Below are 25,134 nucleotides of genomic sequence, written 5' to 3'. Positions count from 1 at the left end.
AGGACCAGCCTGGACCGGGAGCTGCTGCTGGCCTTCTACCGCTGGTCCATCCAGAGCCTGCTGACCGACTGCATCTCCACCTGGACCGGGACAGAGGGAGGCTTCAGAGGACAGTCCAGGCTGCCCTGTCCCCTCCCTGATGGACATCTACTCCACCCGGTGCCTCAGCAGGACAGTTCACCCCCTGCTGCCCTCTGGGAGGCGCTACAGCTGCATTAAAACAAAGACGAACAGACTGAAGAACAGCTTCTTCCCGGAGCCGTCACCACCCTGAACTCGGCTCTACAACCACTCAGCTCACTGGAGGAAATGCAAATGTGCAATATTGATAACTCTGCCACTGCAGTTGCTGCTACTTTTTTTTTAGATATACTTATTTATACTTTTATTTTAATTTATTACCTTGCACTGAAGGAGAAGCTCTCCAATTTCGTTGAACACTTGTATAATGACAATAAAGGCTCTTCTATCTCCACCCAGGATGTGTCTGTCTCCTCCTCCTGTCAGAGGGAGTCTCTCCTCTCCACCCTCTCCTCCCTCCATGTTCAATAGTTGACTTTTCCTCTGTAAAGATATCTTCAAATGACTGGCTTGTATCTGGCAATGCAGAAATCAGCCTGAACTGAAAAGCCAAGAGGAGAAAACGACCCCAAGTCTCCACGTCCAAGCCCCTCAGTCAGACCTGTTCCTGTCTCAGTGTGAGCTGAGGAGGATGGGACTTCAGGAGGATTTTCAGTGGAATCATTCAGCGTATTTTTCAAACAGCTCATTTCAATAAAGGATGATAATTAGCTTCACACGCAGATATTATGTTGTAAAATTAAACACTATCTTTCCACTAATTTGAAGAACAGTAACAATCCTCACAGATGGAGATGTTTTCTTCTATCTCCTGTACAATGTCTGTGTTGCTTTTAAAGAATTTTGATTCACTGACAAAAAAAAACCCAATTTTTTTTATTCACTCTCTTTACAAACTTCCAATAAAATCAAATTTTAATGTCCATCATTCGAAGACAATTATTTTGTTGGAGCCACAGAACAAACAGGTGAGACTGATGTCAATCCATCTTCACATCATCACCTTTGACGCTCACAGTCTGACGCAGAGCGCCACATAATGGAGAAAATAATAATAATAACAATAATGCATTGGTTTTATATAGCGCTTTTCTGGACACTCAAAGACGCTTTACAATGCATTATTCATTCACTCCATACTAGGTGGTGGTAGGCTACTATTGTAGCCACAGCTGCCCTGGGGCAGACTGACAGAAGCGAGGCTGCCAATCTGCGCCATCGGCCCCTCTGACCACCAACCATTCACTCTCACAACTTGCATACTTAGGCAAGGTGGGTGAAGTGTCTTGTAGGAAAGTAGATCCTTCCTGCTGTACATATATACCTGTAATATTATCGTTTTTCAGAGAGTTTGGGGTTTGTGGTTAACCCTGAACACCTCCAACTGTGATTACTGTCACTGTTTTTTAAATCGGACTGCAATGCACCGTGAGGGATTCAGTTTTAAAGGATAACAAAGCGAAGGTGAAACTTGTTGATCCGACTCTTTGGTTGTAGTTTCCCCATGTGGCCACCAGAGGGCGATCATTCAGGAATCAACGACACACAGCGGCCATAAGGACCAATGACGTATAGAATTAGTAATTCTATACGTCATTGATAAGGACAGTAAACTATGGAGGTTTCAATTTCAATTCATTATCTTTAAAAGATGACTGAAATACATCACAAATACTTGACGGACCGTCTGCATGAATCAGACTGCAGGGGGGCGGGGGGGGGGGGGGGGGGGGGGGGGGGGCAGCCGAGATTGAAGTTTATCTTAATTTTCCACGCAACTGACTTTAATAATCAGATTTCTCCACAGGAGGGCAGCAATGCTCTCTGAATCTGCATCAAATCGATTTATTAGTTTAGTTCTGTTTTTTATGATTTCCAGTCAAAGCCTGTTTTTACTCATGTTAAATAAATCTAATGTAATCTAATGATGGAAATAGACAGGAAATAAATAGCAGTACTAATCCATGACTTCTTACGATTGCTTAGACTTCAGCATTTTCAATATCAGGCCTATTTTTGAACTCTACACTTCTCTTAATGTAAGAAAATATTTCCTCTGTCTTCAGTGATAAACAGAAACTCTACTGATATTTCTGTTCTGCGCTCTTGGTTTGCAGTTGTCGGGGGGGGGTGCGAAGCAGTTAGTTGCAGACTTGGTTTATCTTCTGCCACATGATGGAGAGCGGGATCACAGCTGGTGCTGATCTGAGGTTCCATATGAGATTCCACAGGTTCTCCTGAGAACATTTGGTGCTTCAGTTCAGAACAAGGGTCTGTGTGGGGTGGGGGGTTCCACATGTTCTCATGTTCCACACACTCACGTGAAGGCTTGGAGCTTTTCTTGGATCTTTCTGATGACATTTTGGCCTCTGGGTGAGAAAAACCTAAGATCTTCTGAAATACTGCGATATTGAGGAACTGAGTTAGAATTCTAAGACCTGATGGTTTCTGATCCCTGCAGGATCAGCGATGTGTCAGTTCAGTCTGTGACTGGACCCTGAACGGAGTCATAAACTGATCCAGTAGATTCGTTTTGGCTTTCAAGGATCATAATTCTGTAAATCATCTGCAGAGAGTCGTTCTGTCCAAAGTGCATTCCCTCCACTCTGATAAGGACTGCAGAGTTCCACACACAGATCAGGGGAAGGTTTTTATGATCAGACCGGTTTATAAACTGATCATAAACTGGTCCTGCAGTTCTGTTTTGACTTTCAAAGATCATAATTCTTCTGTGAATCATCAACAGAGTGTCTTCCTATCCAAAGTGCATTCCCTCCACTCTGATAATGACCCTCCCATAACGTCCATTTCCTCTAGTCAGAGAAGGACTGCAGGGTTCTTCACTCACGTCTCTGGAGTCTGGGAGAGGCTTCCATAGATCGGACTGGTTCGTCATTCACGTCCCTGAGAAAACATTCCTGAAGCATTTCTGCTGCGTGAGTATGTTTCAAAAATCTCTATTTCTGGAGTCCAATGAGTCCAGACTGGTGAAATATACACCTCAAGTAAAACTCAAGGAGGCCTACTGTCTGGACCCACCTGGAGAGGCTCCCATGAACTCGACGTCCAGAGAATGAGAAAGGTGTGATGTGATTCCAGAGCGGAGGACGAGCTGAGAGGATGGATCAGCGTGAGGACAGAGACAAGTCCACAGCTCAGAGGTGAGACCGTCTTCACTGGACTTCACTGCTCTGCATGTCAGAGCTCAGCACTCAGGGCCCTGCACTGTCTGCACCCTCAGCTCTGGACCTGGACCTGGACCTGGACCTGGACCCATGAGGACTCACTCAAAGATGACAGGAGTTAAAAGGCTTCGTCCTTCAGCTGGAAAGAGGTGAGCTGATCCAGATGTGATGAGGTCAGGTGATACAGATGTGGTGAGCCCGGCCGTTCAGGGAAGTGAGCTGGAGTCTTCAGTCTGATTCATTTGTTCATTGATTCCATTTCCCTCAGTAAACAGAGAGGTGAGAGTGTTTTTTTTTTTTGTTTGTTTTAGAGAGGTGAGAGTGTGGGCGACACGGTGGGGCAGTGGTTAGTGCTCGTGCCTCACAGCACGTGTACCCCAGGGCGTACCCCGCCTTCGCCCACAGCAGCTGGGATCGGCTCCAGCCACCCGCGACCCCGAAAGGGAGAAGCGATAGATAATGAAAAGATAATGAGAGTGGTTTTTTTTTTTTTTTTTTTTTTAAAGAGAGAGTTGAAAGCGTTGAGCCGGCGGTGAATCTGATGGTGAATCTCCAACATGGCACTGAAGCTCATGCTGGTGTGTGTTGTGTGCCGGTGTGTGTTGTGTCCTGTTTGAGGCCTGAATGAATCCCAATTACCTGCTTAATCCTCACTCCTCAACCTTGATCCTCAATCTCAAATTAAGTGCCTCCTAAAAACAAGTGTTAAGGAATGTAAAGTCACTTGGAAATGGGACTACCCTTAAAGACAGTTACGTCCTTGGACCACAGGGGGCAGCACTGCGCAAGAGGATAGAAGAAAGCCGAAAGAAGTGCAGCGTTTCCTGTAGGAAAAAAGTTCAGCCAGGGGGGAGCGCGCGGCGGGGAGTTTTTGGACCGTCGGGAGGGTGCCAGGGGCTCGCGCGACGCTTCTTTGGACCGTCCGAAGGAGAGAGAGAGAGAGCGCACACGCGTGGACCGCTGTTTTTTTCCCCTCTCCGTTGTCAAGGCGCTGCAGAATTTAGCGCGGGGGTGGTGGGGGTGGTGGTGGGGGGGTGGGGGGGGGGGGGGGGTGGCAGCAGTGATAATTTTGGTCAATGATCAATAACAACGCCCTTTATAACTGTAAGTACTGCGCCCTGCATTAGAAAAGTTTAACATTTTGCTGTGTGACCTTGTTAATAAATGCATTCAAATGAATTTTCTTGATTTCTTTCTAATAGCCTTTGTAAATATTATCTGTGATATAAAGTTAATACAACTACTCCCAAAGTAATATACACCATTTTTTATTAATAAAATAACAGCAAAACGAACTATTTAACAAGCATTCTGGATTCTCCTTAACTCCAAGGTAGGTCTGGTAGAATCTCAACTTGTTTAGGAATGGGACAGCACTTAACTTCACGGGAGCGCGCATTTTGAGGAATGAGGAGTAAGATTGAGGATTAAGCAGAGAATTGGGATTCGCCCTGAGACTCAGAGACAGAAGATCTGCTCACAATCTGCTGCATTGGTGCCACCTAGTGGTGAAATACTTCACAAACATTCTGAGTGGATTGAAGAAGCTCCAGAGCTTCAGTGTGTTTCAGTCTGAAAACAGTGTAGCTCGGGTAAGAGGAGCTCGCCTCTTTTCCTTTGACTTTTCACAATAAAATACAGCTTCTCTGATTTTTTTTTTCTCAGTATATTGAAAACTGAATTCATGCTCCTGAACAGTTTGTATTAATACATTTATCAACGTGTGTACAACATAAAACACACACACATAATTACTGAAACTGAGGGAAAACCAAATACTTCTTATTTGGGGTCTGCATTTATCCCAGTTGCTCCATCAGGATCAGGTTCTTGTTGATCCAGATCTTGAATATATTGACTGAAAGTCTCCTTTCACTCTGGAAAACCTGCTGTCAGGACTCTAACATCCAGGTTCTCTCTCTCATGCATGAACACTAACTGGACTTCAGTCGCTCCAGGCAGGCTGCTTCTCCTCTTTCCATCAGTTCCACTTGGTCTGAACTTCAGTTGGTTTGAGCTTTGATCAAATCTTAAGAGTTGTTTCTCTTTCAGGACCCTTCAGAAAGAAAAATCTCCTGAGTCTGGACCTGAGTCTGAGTCTGAGTCTGGACCTGAGTCTGGACCTGGGTCTGGGTCTGAGTCTGGACCTGGGTCTGAGTCCAGACCTGGGTCTGAGTCTGGACCTGGGTCTGAGTCTGGACCCAGCCTTGTGTCTTTGAAAAGCAACTGGTCAAGGAACGTTGGTGTTGTGTTTAAAGCGGGACGGCCTTCAGCTGGAAAGAGGTGAGCTGGATCTGCATGTTGTGGTGTAACAGTCTGAAAAGACAGTCGTAGCCATGGTAACAGACGCTGGCTTCTTTTTTTATTTAACTTCTCATACTGAAATACACTTTCTCAAATATTTTTTTCTCAGTCATGTTGCAAATTATTTGCTTTACGAACTTGACAAATAGAAATACATGAATGAAAAACTGCATCCAGGCACTAAGTAGTTTGTATTTACCAAAGTCCCAAGTTATTCCAGACTCTCCATAAAAAGAACAACAGCAGAAAAACAACAAACTCTGAGAACAAAAAGGCAACAATAAAGCAGGATATCATAGTCCAGGGCTCCTCCAACCTGGTCCTGCATGGTTCCGGTGTATGGTCCTGCAGGCCCACGGTCCTGCATGGTTCAAGTCTCTGGTCCTGCATGGTTCAGGTTTCTGGTCCTGCAGGCCCCGTATCCTGCATGGTTCAGGTCTCTGGTCCTGCAGGCCCCCGGCGGTCCTGCATGGTTCAGGTCTCTGGTCCTGCAGGCCCCCGGTCCTGCATGGTTCAGGTCTCTGGTCTGCTGTGAGCAGTTCACTTCCTCTTCAAGCCTTCAGCTGATTCGATCTGGTTCTTTCACTGGAAGAGACACTTGGTGCTCTGAGGCCGAGTCTGACAGCAAAGCTACCAGATGTTTGATAGGAGTCAACACGTCAGGACAGATGCTGCTATGTGTGTGTCTTAGGAGAAAGCTGGAGGAAACTGAATCATCTGCATGTGAAGAAAGTGTTCCTCTGAATCCCGACTGGACTGAAGACCAGGGATTTCCTTCAACAGCAGGCCTGCACCAGCAGGATGGAAGGTAAAGACACCACCACCTCCAGGAAACCTCCTCACTGAGCTGCAGATTCTCAGTGGGAACAGGAAGTCTCTGGACTTTTACTCTGGTCGTCTCTGGACCAACGGACATGCTGAGACCTGTCTCTTTGTCTTTTGTTGTGCAGTAGCAACCAGGGTGAAAGACCACTGGACTCCACGTTTCAGGTGTGTACTGAGAAACGTCGAAATGTGCGGAATGTGAAAAAAAACACGAAGCAGGGAAATGGTGTAGAATTAAGAATATTTATCATCATTCTAAATGTTGTTTCAAAACTCAGGACAACGGCTTCAGCTTCTCATTTCACATCACACTTCAGTTCAGTTTTCAACTGGAGCTGAAGCAAAGTATAAAACATAAATAACTCACACATACGACGCACATTGAAAACTCCAGGTTTTCAGAGAGCTGAAACCAGATCAGAGGCAGTAAATACACCGAAACAGTCTACCGGCTGTGAGATCCCGGGTATTAAAGTGCCTTCAGTGCAGACTGGAGATTTCTGCCTCCACGCTGTTAACAGCATCTTTACAGCTGATGGAGAAAGTCCGATAAGATTAAAGCTTTGGGACTGCACCAGCCGCCCCACTGAGGCCGTCCTCATCCTGATCACTGCTAAGTTACATTTAAAAGCTTCTAACAGTCACTGAATGGAAGACCTGACTGTCAGTTTGACTGACAGCTGCTCTCAGCTCTACGCCCATGTATCGTCATGAGGGTCAACAAAGTTTCTCTCTCAGAGAAAAGAGCTGTGAAATCTGAGGATTTTGGGCAAAAGTGAGCATTAATTATCTCTTTTGATAGGGAGATTGGTCATCTTTCACTTTGTGTGGTTTCCAGAGTAGTCAGATGTATAGTTTAGACAGTGGAGCTCTCAGTTTGTGGACGCGGTGAGATTTCCTCTCCATTATAACGACAGCCAAACAGAACTGCAGAGGTCAAGCTTTGATGCCTATTAAAAACCGCACCGTGGGCCTTATTAAAAGGTGGTTCTATATTTTTGGAGAGCAAGTTCTCCTCTTGCATGCAGTGATACTTGGACGTCTCTACCAAAAACGCCCTTGGAGGAGATCATGTTTTTGTAAGGAGCGAATTTGAAGGAAAATCTTATTTTGAAAAGTCTCTTGTTTGTTTTAGGGAAAAAATGACCACATGCGCTAGACAGCATGTTTGGTCACAGTGGGGTTAATTTGTTTTTGATTTTTAATTTGGTTTTGAGCACGTTTCAGGGGAGACACTTGTGGTTAAACACACACTTTTCAGCATCAAACTCCTGACTTAAAATGACAATCGGAACCTTGCCTTCCGGGACTCGATCCCTACTAAAACCTCCAGAGCCTGGAGAGCTTCCTCAGATAGGACTGTCGTGAAGATTCAGCCCTCCACATCAGACGGTACTTTCTGGTCTCAAGTCTTCCTGGTTTCTTCTGGATGGTTTGCATCTCAGAAACAGGAAACTTCTATTTCCCAGAGTGCCCTGATGTGGCCAGGCGGGTTAGGCTGAGGGTTGGTGTTCGGTTTGGTTTGGGTTTGGGTAAGGGCTCGGGGTTAGGCTTGGGGTTCGGTAGGCTTAGGGGTTTGGGTCAGGGTTAGGGTTAGGTAGTGTATCCTCTAATCCACTCTCTGGGCCAGTGGGTCTTCATGAATTCAGTCTGGGAGCGTCACTGATATCTCGTCCTTTGTTCCAGCTGCTGCAGGAACACTTCTTCACTTTTGTGAGCAACGAGTTGAAGAACATGAAGAATGCCTTGGATCTGGATTCCTCAGAATACTTTCGGAGTCTGAGTGAAGGCGATGATGAAGAACGGATGAGAGGCAAAAGAGAGCCGTTTCTGAAGCTTACACTCCATTTTCTGAGGGAACTGAATGAGGACGGGCTGGCTGACCGTCTGCAGAGCCGTAAGACCATTTCTCTAAACCAGAGGTGTCCAACGTCGGTCCTGAAGGGCCGATGTCCTGCATGTCCTCCTTGATCCCTGCTGCAGCACACCTCCACCTCATGTTGATGTCGTCCTCAAGCTTGCAGAAAAGCCCACTAAAGAGTCTCTCATTGCAACCAGCTGTGCTGCACCTGCGAGAAAACTAAGACGTGCATTACATCGGGCTTTCAGGACCGACTTTGGACACCCTGGTCTAAACAAACAGATTGATTAACATAACTCACCCATTCTCTTTTTGTTTGCTCATTCAGACACTGAGGCTGTCATTTGTCAACGTAAACTTAAAGCGAGGCTGAAGGAGAACTGCCAAAATGTGTTTGAGGGCATTGCGAAAACAGGAAGTCAAACAGCTCTCAGTGAGATCTACACCGAGCAAGACATCACCGAGGCGGAGGATGAGGATCCCAACCGGTGGCACGAGTTTGATCATATTGAGGCAGTTTTCAGGAAAACCGTCAGGCCACAGAAGAAGATCCAGCAGTGTGATCTGTTCAAACCTGACGGACACAAGGCCATCAGAACAGTGCTGACCAGAGGCGTGGCTGGCATCGGGAAAACCATCCTCACACAGAAGTTCACTCTGGATTGGGCCGAAGACAAGCTCAACGAAGACATCCACTTCACATTTCCATTCAACTTCAGAGAGCTGAACGTGCTGAAAGAGAAGCGCTTCAGCCTGGTGGAGCTGCTTCTCCACTTCTTCCCCGTAACTACAGAAGGAATCTGCCGATTGGAAGACTTCCGGGTTCTGTTCATCCTGAACGGTCTGGACGAGTGTCGACTCCCTCTGGACTTCCACGGTAACGAGGTCCAGACGGACCCTCAAGTGTCCACCTCACTCGATGGTCTTCTGACGAACCTGATCTGGGGAAAGCTGCTTCCTTCTGCACTCATCTGGATCACCACCCGGCCTGCGGCAGCCAATCACATCCCTGCTGGGTGTGTCCACAGGGTGACGGAGGTTCAAGGCTTCAGCGACCCTCAGAAGGAGGAGTACTTCAGAAAGAGGTTCAAAGAGCCCAAGCAGGCCAGCAGGATCATCTCCCACATCCAGATGTCTCGGACCTTTCACATCCTGTGCCACATCCCGGCTTTCTGCTGGATCACTGCCGCCGTTCTGGAGAAAGTCCTGCGGAGTGGGGACGAAGGAGAGCTGCCCAGGACCTTGACTGAGATGTTCATCCACATCTTGGTGATGCAGACGGAACTGAAGAAGGTCAAGTATGACGGAGGAGCCGAAACAGACTCACCCTGGACTACGCAGACTACCGCGATGATCACCTCTCTGGGGAAACTGGCTTTTGACCAGCTGCAAAAAGGCAACCTGATCTTCTACGAGTCGGACCTGAAGGAGTGTGGCATCGATATCAGGGCCGCCTCAGTCTACTCCGGACTCTTTACACAGATCTTTAAAGAGCAGAAAGGGGTGGGCCACATTCAGGTCTTTACCTTCCTCCACCTGAGCTTCCAGGAGTTCCTTGCTGCTCTTTATGCCCATGTGACCTTCACCAACCATGGAGTGAACATACTGAAGGGACAAACTTCAAGTCCCACCAAGACCTGTGAGACAAAGAGAGATGTGACTGCTCAGATCCAGTTCTACCAGGACACTGTGGACGAGGTCTTGAAGGCCCCACATGGACGCCTGGACTTGTTCCTCCGGTTCCTTCTGGGTCTTTCAATGAAATCAAATCAGATCCATCTCCAAGGCCTGCTGCCACAGACAGCAAGTCCACTGGCCAGACAGGAGACCGTCCAGCACATCAAGAGCAAGATGACTGCAGATCTGCCAGCGGAGAGGAGCACTTTTCTGTTCCACTGTCTGAACGAGCTGAACGATCGCTCCCTGGAGGACCAGGTCCAAGGGTACCTGAGTGCAGGACGCCTTGCCACCGACACTCTTTCCCATGCTCAGTGGTCAGCTCTGGTCTTCATCCTGCTGTCGTCAGAGGAAAACCTGGAGCGGTTTGACCTGAAACAGTATGGCGCCTCAGAGGAGGCCTTCCGGAGTTTACTGCCCATCGTCAGAACCTGTAATGAAGCTCTGTAGGTGCTCAGTCCATCAGACCATCGGTGAATATCTGCCGTCTTTCAGCTAGAAACATGAAATGAACAGCTTCCCTCTTCCCCTCTTTAGGCTGAGTGGCTGTAACCTGTCCCAGGAAAGCTGTGGACTTCTGTCCAACATCATCAGCTCTCAGTCCTGCAGTCTGAAGGAGCTGGACCTGAGTAACAACGACCTGAGGGACTCGGGAGTCCAGCTGCTCTCTGAAGGACTGAAGGGACCACTCTGTGAACTGGAAGCTCTCAGGTCAGCAGGACCAGACACTCACCTGGACACAGCAGGGACGGTGGCTGTCAGACATGCTCACTGACAGTGGTTTCAGACGTGCTGACAGACAGTGGATGATTCAGACAGTAGTTTGTGAGAGTGTTCAGGAACAGTGGTTCTCCCGCTGTTCTCATTATCAGTGATGGTTTCATACGCTGGTTCAGAGCAGTCTTTCTACTAAAGATGGGCTGATGTTCTGAAGATAAGACAGGGTTTCAGACTGGGTGCAGATGAGTTTTTTAAGGTGGACACTGGTTTCTGGCACTGTTGTTTGAAAATGGCTTTTCTAAAATGTTTGGAAAGGTGTCCAGACAGTGGTGAACCATGAAGAGCTGCTCCTCTCTGTCAGGTTTAGATCACAGGGTGAACTGACCTTTCTCCTCAGAGGTCATTCATCTTGCAGGCAGTGTTCAGGGTGGTAAGGCCTCCATTAACAGTTAAATACAGCTTGATCTCATCTTTCTCCTTGTTTTCCTGCAGATTATGCTTTAGTTTACATCCCTCAGATCTTCAGAAAGATTGCATTACATGAAGGAGGGGTCATGTACACATGAGCATTCAGGGCTAATGTTGGTCTTAACTGATCAGATTTGTCAGTATTACTGAGGCCGCCTTTCAGGAGGACTTCTCTTTTGTTCCCTGTTGTTTATTCTCATTGAAATATTAGCAGCAGATGATTTCTGTTCTTTGAGTCTAAAGTAGCTTTGAGAGAATCGTCTGATTTGATCAGGTAAATAATTTCATTTTCTCAAATGCCTCATAAATCAGATTATCTGGTGTCACTGCGCTTGGTGACTGATAAACTCCTTGGATGGGCTGTTTTCTTCTCGCTGGGTCTGTGACAGTACCCAGCAGTGATCCGAGGTGTTTCTCTGTGTATCTGCAGACTGTCAGGCTGTCTGATCACAGAGAAAGGCTGCCGGGATCTGGCCTCGGCTCTGACCTCCACCCAGACCCGTCTGAAAGAGCTGGACCTGAGCTACAATGACCTGGGAGAGGCGGGACCGGAGCTCCATCGTGCCGTCCAGGATCTCAAGCGGGACCAGAGATCATCAGTCACACTGTGGTGAGCTACCAGGCAGTCGGGGGTTTGTCTCCAGTCGCTTGCTGAATGAAGGGCAGACGATCACCGGAGGCCTCATTTAGACGTGCTGCTCATGCACACATCACGCCACTTCCTATGCAGGAGTTTGGATTTCGGATTTCTGTATGTAGGAGGGACCAACATCTGGAGTATTTCACCCTCCAGGAAGGTCTGACTGTCACTGAGCCGTCAGACCAGGAAGAGTAACATTTCTTTACCCACTGTGGAACAAAAGCAGATTTCTGTAGGAACACCAGCAGAAACAGCCTCTTCTCCATTATCCACTGTTTAGAAACACTCGGGGGAGCAGAACATCATTTTTAGATCTAGTATTTGAGCTGGTCCCCTGAATCCAGCTGGTCCTCTGAGCTGGTCCTCTAAATCCTCTTGTTCATGAGGAGTGACCAACCAGACACTCAGTCTGTCCCAGTGAAGAAAATGTTTTGTATTTACGTATGTGTGATGAACTCTGACCTCCTCTCAGGGTGGAGCCTGGTGGAGCCCGCTGGATGACCCCAGGTCTGAAGAAGTGTAAGTAAAAACACAGAAACCCCAACATCCAGCCCTGCTGCTCACCTCAGGCTCACCAGAGCGGGAGACACTGAATGAAACTCCACCTTTCCTCCATCAGACTGGTGTGACCTGGAACTGGACTGCAACACGGTCCACAGATGGATCAAGCTGTCCGAAGACCGCAGGACGGCCTGGCACGTGGGGGAGGACCAGCGGTACCCCCATCACTCAGACAGGTTTGACTGCCACCCTCAGCTGCTGTGCAGGAACCAGCTGACGGCCCGCTCGTACTGGGAGGTGGACTGGAAAGGAAAGCTTCATGTGTCCGTCAGCTACGGAGGAATCCCCCGGAAGGGGAGCACTTCCCAGGGGGTCTTAGGAAAGACCAGTCAGTCCTGGAGTCTGAAGTGCTCCGAGCAAGGCGGGTTCTCTTTCTGCCACAATCAGAAAACAACACCCATCTCCTCCACCTCCTCCACCCCCTCAGCCTCCAACAGAGTGGCTGTGTACGTGGACCGTCCTGCTGGGACGCTGTCCTTCTACAGAGTGTCCTCGGGGAGGCCGATCCACCTCTACACTGTCTCCACTGAGTTCACAGAGCCTCTGTATGCCGGCTTCAGGTTTGGACTTGAGTCCGGCTCGGAGTCCTCCATGTCTTTGTGCTCACTGCAGCTGGAATGAGCCGAGTTCATTTGAGTTCATGCTTTCAGACACACTGCTGTCAGCGATAAACGGATTCAGACACAAGGTCGATCTGTGTTTCACAAGGAGACACAATCAAAGGTGATTAAGAATGTTAAGCTGGATGTACATAGAGAAAGAGGATCAGAATAAACAGAATAAAGTCAAAGCTTTACGAAGATAACAGTGGGTAAAATAAATCAAATTGTTTCATGGAAGTCCTGAGGAGGCAAATCAGACTTGAAGGCCCATGGACAGCTCGTACTCAAAACCTTTCATTAAAGCTGTGTGCACTGCCAAGAGAAGAGGCGAAGAAAAGACTGTCAGTCTGACTGGAACTCTGCTGCCAAACGTCCAGAAGCGACTGCACAACTTTCAGTAAAGGAAACTAATGAGGAGATGGTTAGGATGACTCAAGAAAGACCAAATGAAGAGATGAGAGTTCCAGTAGAGAGTCCTTCAAGCACCAGGATATAGGTTAGACCGTCTGCAGGTAGAGGAGGAAGCAAGACACCCAGAAACTAAAGGGACCAAGACATGAGTTAGACCGTCTGCAGCCCCAAACCCAAACCTGACCCTATAACCCTAACCCCAACCCAACCCTGTCAGCTGAAAGAGGGATGATCGGTCTCATGGGAGATGCTTCTATTTTATCCTCAGATCATCTTAATGTAAGACGGTCTTCTTTTGAATGTCATTAATGAAATACACTGAAAGTCTTATTTGAGCTGCCTGATTGGGAACAGAATTTATTTTGGACGAGACGTCCTGACAGCTTTCATTCATCATCAATAAAAATGTGGATTTCAGATCTTCTCTTCTCGGTGTTTCATTTGATGAGTCATGCACTACAATTCTATTTATTTATTTATTTATTTAGAGATTAGATCCCCATTAGTTGTCACCTAGGTGACAACTAGTCTTCTTGGGGTCCATAACAAAAACAAACATCACATATCAAAGTACACAAGATTAAAACACAGAAATAGTGAACAGAATACACAAGATAAAATAATCATAACAAGCAGTGCAGAAACCCGTTATTAATATAGAAAAGGGTGAAAAGAATGTATATTCACAAATGATAGAGTGAAACAAGACCCTAATACAATTAAAACATAACCAACATTAAAAATGCACCAACAATTAAATCAAGATTTAAAAATTTCCGCGATCACAGATTTAAACCTTTTTATGTTGTTCTCTTTCCTTACTGCTGCAGGTAAATTATTCCACCGATTAGCTGCCCTGTACATCACTGTACTCTGCATAGCACCTGTCCGAGCCTTAGGGAGAGAAATGTAATCCTCTGTATGACACCTGGTGAAATGGTTATGGCGTTGATGAATGTACATGATTCTCTCAAAAAGAGGCCTAGGTTTCATTTTTATCTGTATATTCTGAAGGAAAATGACGAGATTCTTCTGTAACCTCCGCTCTACAGGTAGCCATGAGAGACAGCGATGCATATATCCAATGTGTGTTCGGAGTGGGCAACGAAGAACCAGCCGTGCAGCTTTATTCTGTAGTACTTGTAGCTTTTCAATATCTTTTTTAGTGGTTCCCGACCATAAGACTGAGCAGTAATCTAAATGAGATAAAACTAATGACTGGGTGACATATTTGACAGATGAGTCTGTCATGAAGTAGGCGCATCGTCTGATAGCCGAAAGAGCTCTTCCCATTTTTGTCGCAATTTTATTAACATGACTAGTCCAGCTCAAATTTTCATCTATGGTTAAGCCCAAGAGATCAACCTTATGCACCTGCTCCAGGTGTATATTATTTAAGGTGAGGGACAAAAGATTACTATTCATTGATTGCCTTCTATAATTTAGAGTCATGCACTTTGTTTTACTTATATTTAATGCTAACTTGTTAGATACCACCCATTCAAATACCTGGTCTAGCTCACTTTGAAGCGTATTATTTAGGATCCGCAGGTTCTCCGACCCATAATATATAGTAGAATCATCAGCATACATGGCAACAGAGGATTTCTTTAAGATAAAAGGAAGATCATTTGTAAATATCGAGAAACACAGAGGACCAAGACAGTGGTACTCCACATTCTAGCCCCAGTACAGAAGAAAAGCTACCATTGAAGTATACTGACTGAGATCGATTTGATAAATAACTCTTAAACCACTCAAGAGAGCAACCAGAAAAACCATATGCGGATAGTTTGTCCAACAACAAGTTGTGATCGATCATATCAAAGGCTGCACTAAAATCTAAGAAGACCGCCCCAACATAATTTCTTGCATCAAGTTTACACAGCCAGTCATCAGTCATATGAACAAGTGCAGTGGAAGTAGAGTGACAGTCTTTAAAAGCATGCTGAGAATCAGAGGCAAGGTTAAAATTCATAAAATATTGTGAAATCTGTGCAAATATAAGCTTTTCCATAATCTTACTCAGAACAGGCAATATACTAATGGGTCTGCTGTTAGTGCCATTGAGAGCAAGCTTATTATCTTTTCGTAGAGGATGACTTTAGCCAGTTTCCAAGTATTAGGGAAGAGACATTCTTTTAAACTCAGATTAAATATATGACAAACCGGCTTGGCAATATATTCTGCCATTATTGAAATCATTTTTCCATCTAAATAACGTCCTAGAATTCAAATTCTTCACTTGAGGACCTAAAGCAGATTTGAGATTCAAATGTGATTAATAAGATTAATTAATTACAAATGATGTAATTATATTCATTTTTTTGATCGCAATAGAAATTAATTGATTCAGGTGATTTTAGTTCAGCTAGTTCAGCTTGAAACATTCCTTTAGAAACGAGCAGTGACCAACCATGTTTTGATGTGTAGAGTTTGAGCTGTAACACCACTTCCGGTGACGGACTGTTGAGAGTCTGGAGACAGCTGGAGACCAAACATTCACACCCTCTATTTTTTCTTCTTGGTTTTTTCATGTATGGGATCAGTAAAAATACACCTTTCATCAAGGGAGTGGCTCGGTTTTAAGTTCAGGGGGGCTGAGCCCCCAGGAGATGAAATGCTGTTTGTCATCCATCAGTCCAGAACAGAGAAACAGACTGTTCTTCTCACTACTTTAACCTGTTAGAAAATATTGAACTTTATCACGACATGCTAATTTTTTGAGGAGGACCTGTATATCAGAGATTTAATGACACCCTACAGCTCGGCCCGAAGCCTGAGGTCGTCGGATAAGAATCTCCTGAGAGTCCCCCGTACTCGTTTTAAAACTCCCTGGACTCGGGGAATGCTTTGATGAAACTCTTGAAAACATTTCTGTTTCAGAAGGCATTCTGGACCACCGGTCAGCGTTGTCTTGGCAGTAGCATATTCTGTCTATATGACTCTGACCTCCCTGTTTTTATGTGTTGTGCAATTTCTCTGATCTCTTTGTGCTTTTTATACTGTGAAGCACTTTGTGACGGATGATCTGTAAAAAGTGCTCTATAAATAAATTTTACTTACTTACTTGTTCTTCCGGACTGAGTCAGGGTTCAGACTGTCTGGAGTCACTGGAAGATGAAGGAAAGAATCTTCAGAACTCAACACTTGATCAACAGGTACTGTACAGAACGTTCCACTGCACACACTACCTGCTTAACTCCTTAACTTCCTGCAGCTGCTGGAACTCCAGGACCCCACTGGAACATGAGAGCTGCCCTCTGACCTGCCTGACGAGAACATAACATCCACATTACAGCTGTGCTCCTGTTCTGAAAGCTGGAAAAGCTGCAAATTTAAAATTCTATGCTGTGAAGTGAAAACGTAGTTTCAATGAGTCTTTCGTTGTGTTTAAAATTATAGAAATTGTATTGGCATTACTCCAATTTAATTGAGTTAAGTTCATTTCTACTCTACAGATCTTTAATGTTTAGGTTTGAAAAAATAGACAATTCATAGAGCTTTTGGGGTTTCAAATGTCACATTGTGTTCAATTAGCAAGAGGATTATGAGGAGTCCTTAAAAAATGTTGCTCCCTGACAAGGTCCCTGGACCGAAAAGGTTTGAGAACCCTGGTCTGTAATGTTAAAAGTCAGGTCTTTATTTGTGAGACAAGCAGCATTTGGTTCATTAATTCCATGGGACTTCCTGCTGTCAGCTGGAGCTAAACAGCTGTTACTACCAGTAGTGATCAAGACTGACTTTACTGAAAAGCTTTCTTGTATCCATCTTTCACCCATCCGTCCAAGTCCCTCTCTTTTCAGCTGTGTTCTTCACACACGCTCACGCGCAGGTACCGCTGACACAGACACAGGTCACAGGGAAAACCTGGACTGGATTCTCATCCAGTCCAGGTTGTGGTCGTTCTCTATATGAACCAGTGGAATGGATTCACTGAAGGGCTCTCTGGCTGACGATATAAAATGAGGGGAAACTGACAGATTACTGATCATATCTGAGTAAATCATTAATGGTTATATGTTAATTCATTTAAAATCATATTCCAACTGCTTTATGTAGAAAATGAATTAGTAAAAAAATATTCTTTTTAAACAGCACCAAATTATTTAGGGGGCTTAAGAAAGTTTTATGGGGGCTTCAGCCTCCTAAAATCAGCCTAACGACACCACCGCCTGTCGTTACTCTTGCTTGTAATGTTGTTCCGTCATGTAAATCCAGATGTGTAATGTTGAGTGCCGCTCCACTAAATACAACCTTCATGTTGATGATGTGCTTTAAATCCAGGGCCGGCGATGAGGCTGGGCATCCGGGGCACTTGCCCAGGGCGCCGAGCCATAGGGGGGCGCTTGATGAGGCCGTGAGGCGCACCGCCCAGGGTGCGCCGCTGTGACGGCCGTTTGAGCCGCGCACTGCTTGCACTGCTTGGTTCACTCGCTCGCGCCCCTCGACAACTATTGCCGACTGTGCCCCCCCCCCCCCCCCCCCCCCCCCCCCCACTCAACAACTTCCGCGGCGCGACTCTCTGAGACACTACCACGGGGCGCTCGTGTCGGGCTTGCCCAGGGTGCCTGAGAAGCCCGCGCCGGCCCTGCCAAGGGGTCACACTTCGCCTCACTCCCAGGGGAACCACGGTCTTGACAAAGTATCATGACAAACGAGCCTCTTCTGGTTGTTTCCTTCACAATAACGAAATAAACACTTATTGCTAAGAGACCACATGTGGAGCTAAATGAGATTAGCTTTGTTTTTAGTCGCTTTTTGTGTTGGATGAATGAGCTTTGGCTCCATGTGAGTGAATCTGAAGACAAACTGAACTGTGGTCAGGTAGTGCTCTCTCCACTTCTGCAGATCATAGTTTTTAAACACTCCATTTACAGAAAAACTGTGAATTCACTTCACACGCAGACTCTTACACTGTAAAATCAAATATCTTTTACTCTGAAGCCACTCATTTACAGAACAGTGACATTAATCACAGCTGGAGGTGTTTTTCCTCTACTATTTCCCATCTCTACTGCTTGAATTGAACTTTGATTCATTTATTAAAACATTCAGCCAGTTTTCAGTCCCAGAATAAAATCACACTTTCATGTCCAGGTGAGATGGAAGTAAATCGAACATTACCACGCAACTGACAGTAATTATCAGATTTCACCACAGGAGGGCAGCAAAGCACTTGTTCTTAATCTGCATCAAATCGGTTTATTAGTTTAGTTCTGTTTTTTGTGATTTCCGGTCAAAGCCTGTTTTTACTCATGTTAAATAAATCTAATGTAATCTAATGATGGAAATAGACAGGAAAAAAATACCAGTACTAAACCATGACTTTTTAAGATTGCTTGGACTTCAGCATTTTCAATATCGGGGTGGGGGGGTGGGGGTTGGGGGTCTCTGGTCGGTGTTTTGTCTCCAGGTCAGTCTCTGGTCAGTTAGTTGCAGACTTGGTTTATCTTCTGCCACATGATGGAGAGTGGGATCACAGCTGGTGCTGATCTGAGGTTCCACATGAGGTTCCACAGGGTCTCCTGAGAACATTTCACGCTTCAGTTCAGAACAAGGGTCTGTGGGGGGTGGGGGGTTCCACATGTTCTCATGTTCCACACGCTCACGTGAAGGCTTGGAGCTTTTCTTGGATCTTTCTGATGATATTTTGGCCTCTGGGTGAGAAAACCTAAGATCTTCTGAAATACTGTGATATTGAGGAGCTGAGTTAGAATTCTGAGACCTGATGGTTTCTGATCCCTGCAGGATCAGCGATGTGTCAGTTCAGTCTGTGACTGGACTCTGAACGGAGTCATAAACTGATCCAGTAGATTCGTTTTGGCTTTCAAGGATCATAATTCTATAAATCATCAGCAGAGAGTCGTTCTGTCCAAAGTGCATTCCCTCCACTCTGATAAGGACTGCAAAGTTCCACACACAGTTCAGGGGAAGGTTTTCATGATCAGACCGGTTTATAAACTGATCATAAACTGGTCCTGCAGTTCTGTTTTGACTTTCAAGGATCATAATTCTTCTGTGAATCATCAACAGAGTGTCTTCCTATCCAAAGTGCGTTCCCTGTACTCTGATAATGACCCTCCTATAACGTCCATTTCCTCCAGTCAGAGAAGGACTGCAGGGTTCTTCACTCTCGTCTCTGGAGTCTGGGAGAGGTTTCCATGGATCGGGCTGGTTCGTCATTCACGTCCCTGAGAAAACATTCCTGAAGCATTTCTGCTGCGTGAGTATGTTTCAAAAATCTCTATTTTTGGAGTCCAATGAGTCCAGACTGGTGAAATATACACCTCAAGTAAAACTCAAGGAGGCCTACTGTCTGGACCCACCTGGAGAGGCTCCCATGAACTCGACGTCCAGAGAATGAGAAAGGTGTGATGTGATTCCAGAGCGGAGGACGAGCTGAGAGGATGGATCAGCGTGAGGACAGAGACAAGTCCACAGCTCAGAGGTGAGACCGTCTTCACTGGACTTCACTGCTCTGCATGTCAGAGCTCAGCACTCAGGGCCCTGCACTGTCTGCACCCTCAGCTCTGGACCTGGACCTGGACCTGGACCTGGACCTGGACCTGGACCCATGAGGACTCACTCAAAGATGACAGGAGTTAAAAGGCTTCGTCCTTCAGCTGGAAAGAGGTGAGCTGATCCAGATGTGATGAGGTCAGGTGATACAGATGTGGTGAGCCCGGCCGTTCAGGGAAGTGAGCTGGAGTCTTCAGTCTGATTCATTTGTTCATTGATTCCATTTCCCTCAGTAAACAGAGAGGTGAGAGTGTTTTTTTTGTTTGTTTGTTTTAGAGAGGTGAGAGTGTGGGCGACACGGTGGGACAGTGGTTAGTGCTCGTGCCTCACAGCACGTGTACCCCAGGGCGTACCCCGCCTTCGCCCACAGCAGCTGGGATCGGCTCCAGCCACCCGCGACCCCGAAAGGGAGAAGCGAAAGATAATGAAAAGATAATGAGAGTGTTTTTTTTTTTGTTTTTTTTTTTTTAAAGAGAGAGTTGAAAGCGTTGAGCCGGCGATGAATCTGATGGTGAATCTCCAACATGGCACTGAAGCTCATGCTGGTGTGTGTTTGTGCTGGTGTGTGTTGTGTCCTGTTTGAGGCCTGAATGAATGTTGAGACTCAGAGACAGAAGATCTGCTCACAATCTGCTGCATTGGTGCCACCTAGTGGTGAAATACTTCACAAACATTCTGAGTGGATTGATGAAGCTCCAGAGCTTCAGTGTGTTTCAGTCTGAAAACAGTGTAGCTCGGGTAAGAGGAGCTCGCCTCTTTTTCTTGACTTTTCACAATAAAATACAGCTTCTCTGATGTATTATTTCTCAGTATATTGAAAACTGAATCCATGCTCCTGAACAGTTTGTATTAATACATTTATCAATGTGTGCACAACATAAAACACACACACATAATTACTGAAACTGAGCGAAAACCAAACATTTCTTATCTGGGGTCTGCATTTATCCCAGCTGCTCCCTCAGGTTCTTGTTGATCCAGATCTTGAACATATTAACTGAAAGTCTCCTTTCACTCTGGAAAACCTGCTGTCAGGACTCTAACATCCAGGTTCTCTCTCTCATGCATGAACACTAACTGGACTTCAGTCACTCCAGGCAGGCTGCTTCTCCTCTTTCCATCAGTTCCACTTGGTCTGAACTTCAGTTGGTTTGAGCTTTGATCAAATCTTAAGAGTTGTTTCTCTTTCAGGACCCTTCAGAAAGCGAAATCTCCTGAGTCTGGACCTGGGTCTGGACCTGGGTCTGGGTCTGAGTCTGGACCTGGGTCTGAGTCCGGACCCAGCCGTGTGTCTTTGAAAAGCAACAGGTCAAGGAGCGTTGGTGTTGTGTTTAAAGAGGGACGGCCTTCAGCTGGAAAGAGGTGAGCTGGATCTGCATGTTGTGGTGTAACAGTCTGAAAAGACAGTCGTAGCCATGGTAACAGATGCTGGCTTCTTTTTTTATTTAACGTCTCACATTAAAATACACTTTTTCAAATATTTTTTACTCAGTCATGTTGCAAATTATTTGCTGTACGAACTTGACAAATAGAAATAAATGAATGAAAAACTGCGTCCAGGCACTAAGTAGTTTGGATTTATCAAAGTCCCAAGTTATTCCAGACCCTCCAAAAAAAAAGAACAACAAGCAGAAAAACAATGAAATCTGAGAACAAACAGGCAACAATAAAACAGGATATCATAGTCCAGGGCTCCTTCAACCTGGTCCTACGTGGTTCCCGTCTCTGGTCCTCCAGGCCCACTGTCTTTGGCTCAGGTCCATCGTGTAGTCTTCAGTCCTGAAGGCAGTCCATCACCTTATGAACCTGCAGCTTTGAGTTTGGCTCTGCTGTAATTTCACCAGCAGGGGGCAGTGTGCAGTGGCATGCAGTCCCTTCAAGTACAGTTATCTTTACCTCGGCAGTTTTCGTGTTGAATCTACGTTGCAGCATGTTGACTGTCAGTTCCCTGTGGCTGGGTCTCCCTCGTCCCGGGTGTCTCTGTCTGTCCCCCTGTGCGCCTGTCCCCTTATTCTCTCCAGCTCCAGTTCAGCTCTTGTGTTCCTCCTGTCGTTTGTTCCTTTTCAGTTCCCCTGGCTGGAGTCCTTCCACCCACACCGTGACATTAGCTTGTTCCAATCCTGTCTTCGAAGGTTGTCTTCATCACAGAATCCCAGTTGCTCCCTCAGGTTCTTGTTGATCCAAATCTTGAATATATTAACTGGAAGTCTCCTTTCACTCTGGAAAACCTGCTGTCAGGACTCTAACATCCAGGTTCTCTCTCTCATGCATGAACACTAACTGGACTTCAGTCGCTCCAGGCAGGCTGCTTCTCCTCTTTCCATCAGTTTCACTTGGTCTGAACTTCAGTTGGTTTGAGCTTTGATCAAATCTTAAGAGTTGTTTCTCTTTCAGGACCCTTCAGAAAGCGAAATCTCCTGAGTCTGGACCTGGGTCTGGACCTGGGTCTGAGTCTGGACCTGGGTCTGAGTCCGGACCCAGCCGTGTGTCTTTGAAAAGCAACAGGTCAAGGAGCGTTGGTGTTGTGTTTAAAGAGGGACGGCCTTCAGCTGGAAAGAGGTGAGCTGGATCTGCATGTTGTGGTGTAACAGTCTGAAAAGACAGTCGTAGCCATGGTAACAGATGCTGGCTTCTTTTTTTATTTAACGTCTCACATTAAAATACACTTTTTCAAATATTTTTTACTCAGTCATGTTGCAAATTATTTGCTGTACGGACTTGACAAATAGAAATAAATGAATGAAAAACTGCGTCCAGGCACTAAGTAGTTTGGATTTATCAAAGTCCCAAGTTATTCCAGACCCTCCAAAAAAAAAGAACAACAAGCAGAAAAACAATGAAATCTGAGAACAAACAGGCAACAATAAAACAGGATATCATAGTCCAGGGCTCCTTCAACCTGGTCCTACGTGGTTCCCGTCTCTGGTCCTCCAGGCCCACTGTCTTTGGCTCAGGTCCATCGTGTAGTCTTCAGTCCTGAAGGCAGTCCATCACCTTATGAACCTGCAGCTTTGAGTTTGGCTCTGCTGTAATTTCACCAGCAGGGGGCAGTGTGCAGTGGCATGCAGTCCCTTCAAGTACAGTTATCTTTACCTCGGCAGTTTTCGTGTTGAATCTACGTTGCAGCATGTTGACTGTCAGTTCCCTGTGGCTGGGTCTCCCTCGTCCCGGGTGTCTCTGTCTGCCCCCTGTGTGCCTGTCCCCTTATTCTCTCCAGCTCCAGTTCAGCTCTTGTGTTCCTCCTGTCGTTTGTTCCTTTTCAGTTCCCCTGGCTGGAGTCCTTCCACCCACACCGTGACATTAGCTTGTTCCAATCCTGTCTTCGAAGGTTGTCTTCATCACAGAATCCCAGTTGCTCCCTCAGGTTCTTGTTGATCCAAATCTTGAATATATTAACTGGAAGTCTCCTTTCACTCTGGAAAACCTGCTGTCAGGACTTTAACATCAGGTTCTCTCTCTCATGCATGAACACTAACTGGACTTCAGTCGCTCCAGGCAGGCTGCTTCTCCTCTTTCCATCAGTTCCACTTGGTCTGAACTTCAGTTGGTTTGAGCTTTGATCAAATCTTAAGAGTTGTTTCTCTTTCAGGACCCTTCAGAAAGCAAAATCTCCTGAGTCTGGACCTGAGTCTGAGTCTGGACCCAGCCTTGTGTCTTTGAAAAGCAACAGGTCAAGGAACGTTGGTGTTGTGTTTAAAGCGGGACGGCCTTCAGCTGGAAAGAGGTGAGCTGGATCTGCATGTTGTGGTGTAACAGTCTGAAAAGACAGTCGTAGCCATGGTAACAGACGCTGGCTTCTTTTTTTATTTAACTTCTCACACTGAAATACACTTTCTCAAATATTTTTTTCTCAGTCATGTTGCAAATTATTTGCTTTACGAACTTGACAAATAGAAATACATGAATGAAAAACTGCATCCAGGCACTAAATGGTTTGTATTTACCAAAGTCCCAAGTTATTCCAGACTCTCCATAAAAAGAACAACAGCAGAAAAACAACAAACTCTGAGAACAAAAAGGCAACAATAAAGCAGGATATCATAGTCCAGGGCTCCTCCAACCTGGTCCTGCATGGTTCCGGTGTATGGTCCTGCAGGCCCACGGTCCTGCATGGTTCAGGTCTCTGGTCCTGCAGGCCCCCGGCGGTCCTGCATGGTTCAGGTCTCTGGTCCTGCATGGTTCAGGTTTCTGGTCTGCTGTGAGCAGTTCACTTCCTCTTCAAGCCTTCAGCTGATTCGATCTGGTTCTTTCACTGGAAGAGACACTTGGTGCTCTGAGGCCGAGTCTGACAGCAAAGCTGAGAGAGCTACCAGATGTTTGATAGGAGTCAACACGTCAGGACAGATGCTGCTATGTGTGTGTCTTAGGAGAAAGCTGGAGGAAACTGAATCATCTGCATGTGAAGAAAGTGTTCCTCTGAATCCCGACTGGACTGAAGACCAGGGATTTCCTTCAACAGCAGGCCTGCACCAGCAGGATGGAAGGTAAAGACACCACCACCTCCAGGAAACCTCCTCACTGAGCTGCAGATTCTCAGTGGGAACAGGAAGTCTCTGGACTTTTACTCTGGTAGTCTCTGGACCAACAGACATGCTGAGACCGGTCTCTTTGTCTTTTGTTGTGCAGTAGCAACCAGGGTGAAAGACCACTGGACTCCACGTTTCAGGTGCGTACTCACAGAAATGTCGAAATGTGCAGAATGTGAATAAAAACACGAAGCAGGGAAATGGTGCTGAATATTTATTTATCATCATTATAAATGTTTCAAAACTCAGGACAACAGCTTCAGCTTCTCATTTCACATCACACTTCAGTTTTCAACTGGAGCTGAAGCAAAGTATAAAACAAATGACTCACACATATGACGCACATTGAAAACTCCAGGTTTTCAGAGAGCTGAAACTAGATCAGAGGCAGTAAATAAACCGAAACAGTCTACCGGCTGTGAGATCCCGGATATTAAAGTGCCTTCAGTGCAGACTGGAGATTTCTGCCTCCACGCCATTCACAGCATCTTTACAGCTGATGGAGAAAGTCCGATAAGATTAAAGCTTTGGGACTGCACCAGCCGCCCCACTGAGGCCGTCCTCATCCTGATCACTGCTAAGTTACATTTAAAAGCTTCTAACAGTCACTGAATGGAAGACCTGACTGTCAGTTTGACTGACAGCTGCTCTCAGCTCTATGCCCATGTATCGTCATGAGGGTCAACAAAGTTTCCCTCTCTGAGAAAAGAGCTGTGAAATCTGAGGATTTGGGGCAAAAGTGAGCATTAAT

General features: G+C 46.0%; 1 protein-coding gene across 1 annotated transcript; it reads left to right on the top strand.

The window, feature by feature from the left end:
• Window positions 1–3,201: 3,201 nt before the first annotated feature.
• On the top strand, window positions 3,202–12,943 carry LOC115383883 (NLR family CARD domain-containing protein 3-like). Its single transcript, XM_030086089.1, has 7 exons — window positions 3,202–3,242; window positions 8,045–8,292; window positions 8,585–10,379; window positions 10,471–10,644; window positions 11,552–11,731; window positions 12,234–12,280; window positions 12,381–12,943. The coding sequence occupies exons 1-7, from the start codon at window positions 3,202–3,204 to the stop codon at window positions 12,941–12,943; spliced, it is 3,048 nt and encodes a 1,015-aa protein (XP_029941949.1).
• Window positions 12,944–25,134: the final 12,191 nt, after the last annotated feature.

The sequence above is a fragment of the Salarias fasciatus genome (genome assembly GCF_902148845.1).
Source record: "Salarias fasciatus chromosome 23 unlocalized genomic scaffold, fSalaFa1.1 super_scaffold_20, whole genome shotgun sequence".
NCBI lineage: Eukaryota > Metazoa > Chordata > Actinopteri > Blenniiformes > Blenniidae > Salarias > Salarias fasciatus.
This window is presented reverse-complemented; position numbering and strand designations above follow the sequence as displayed.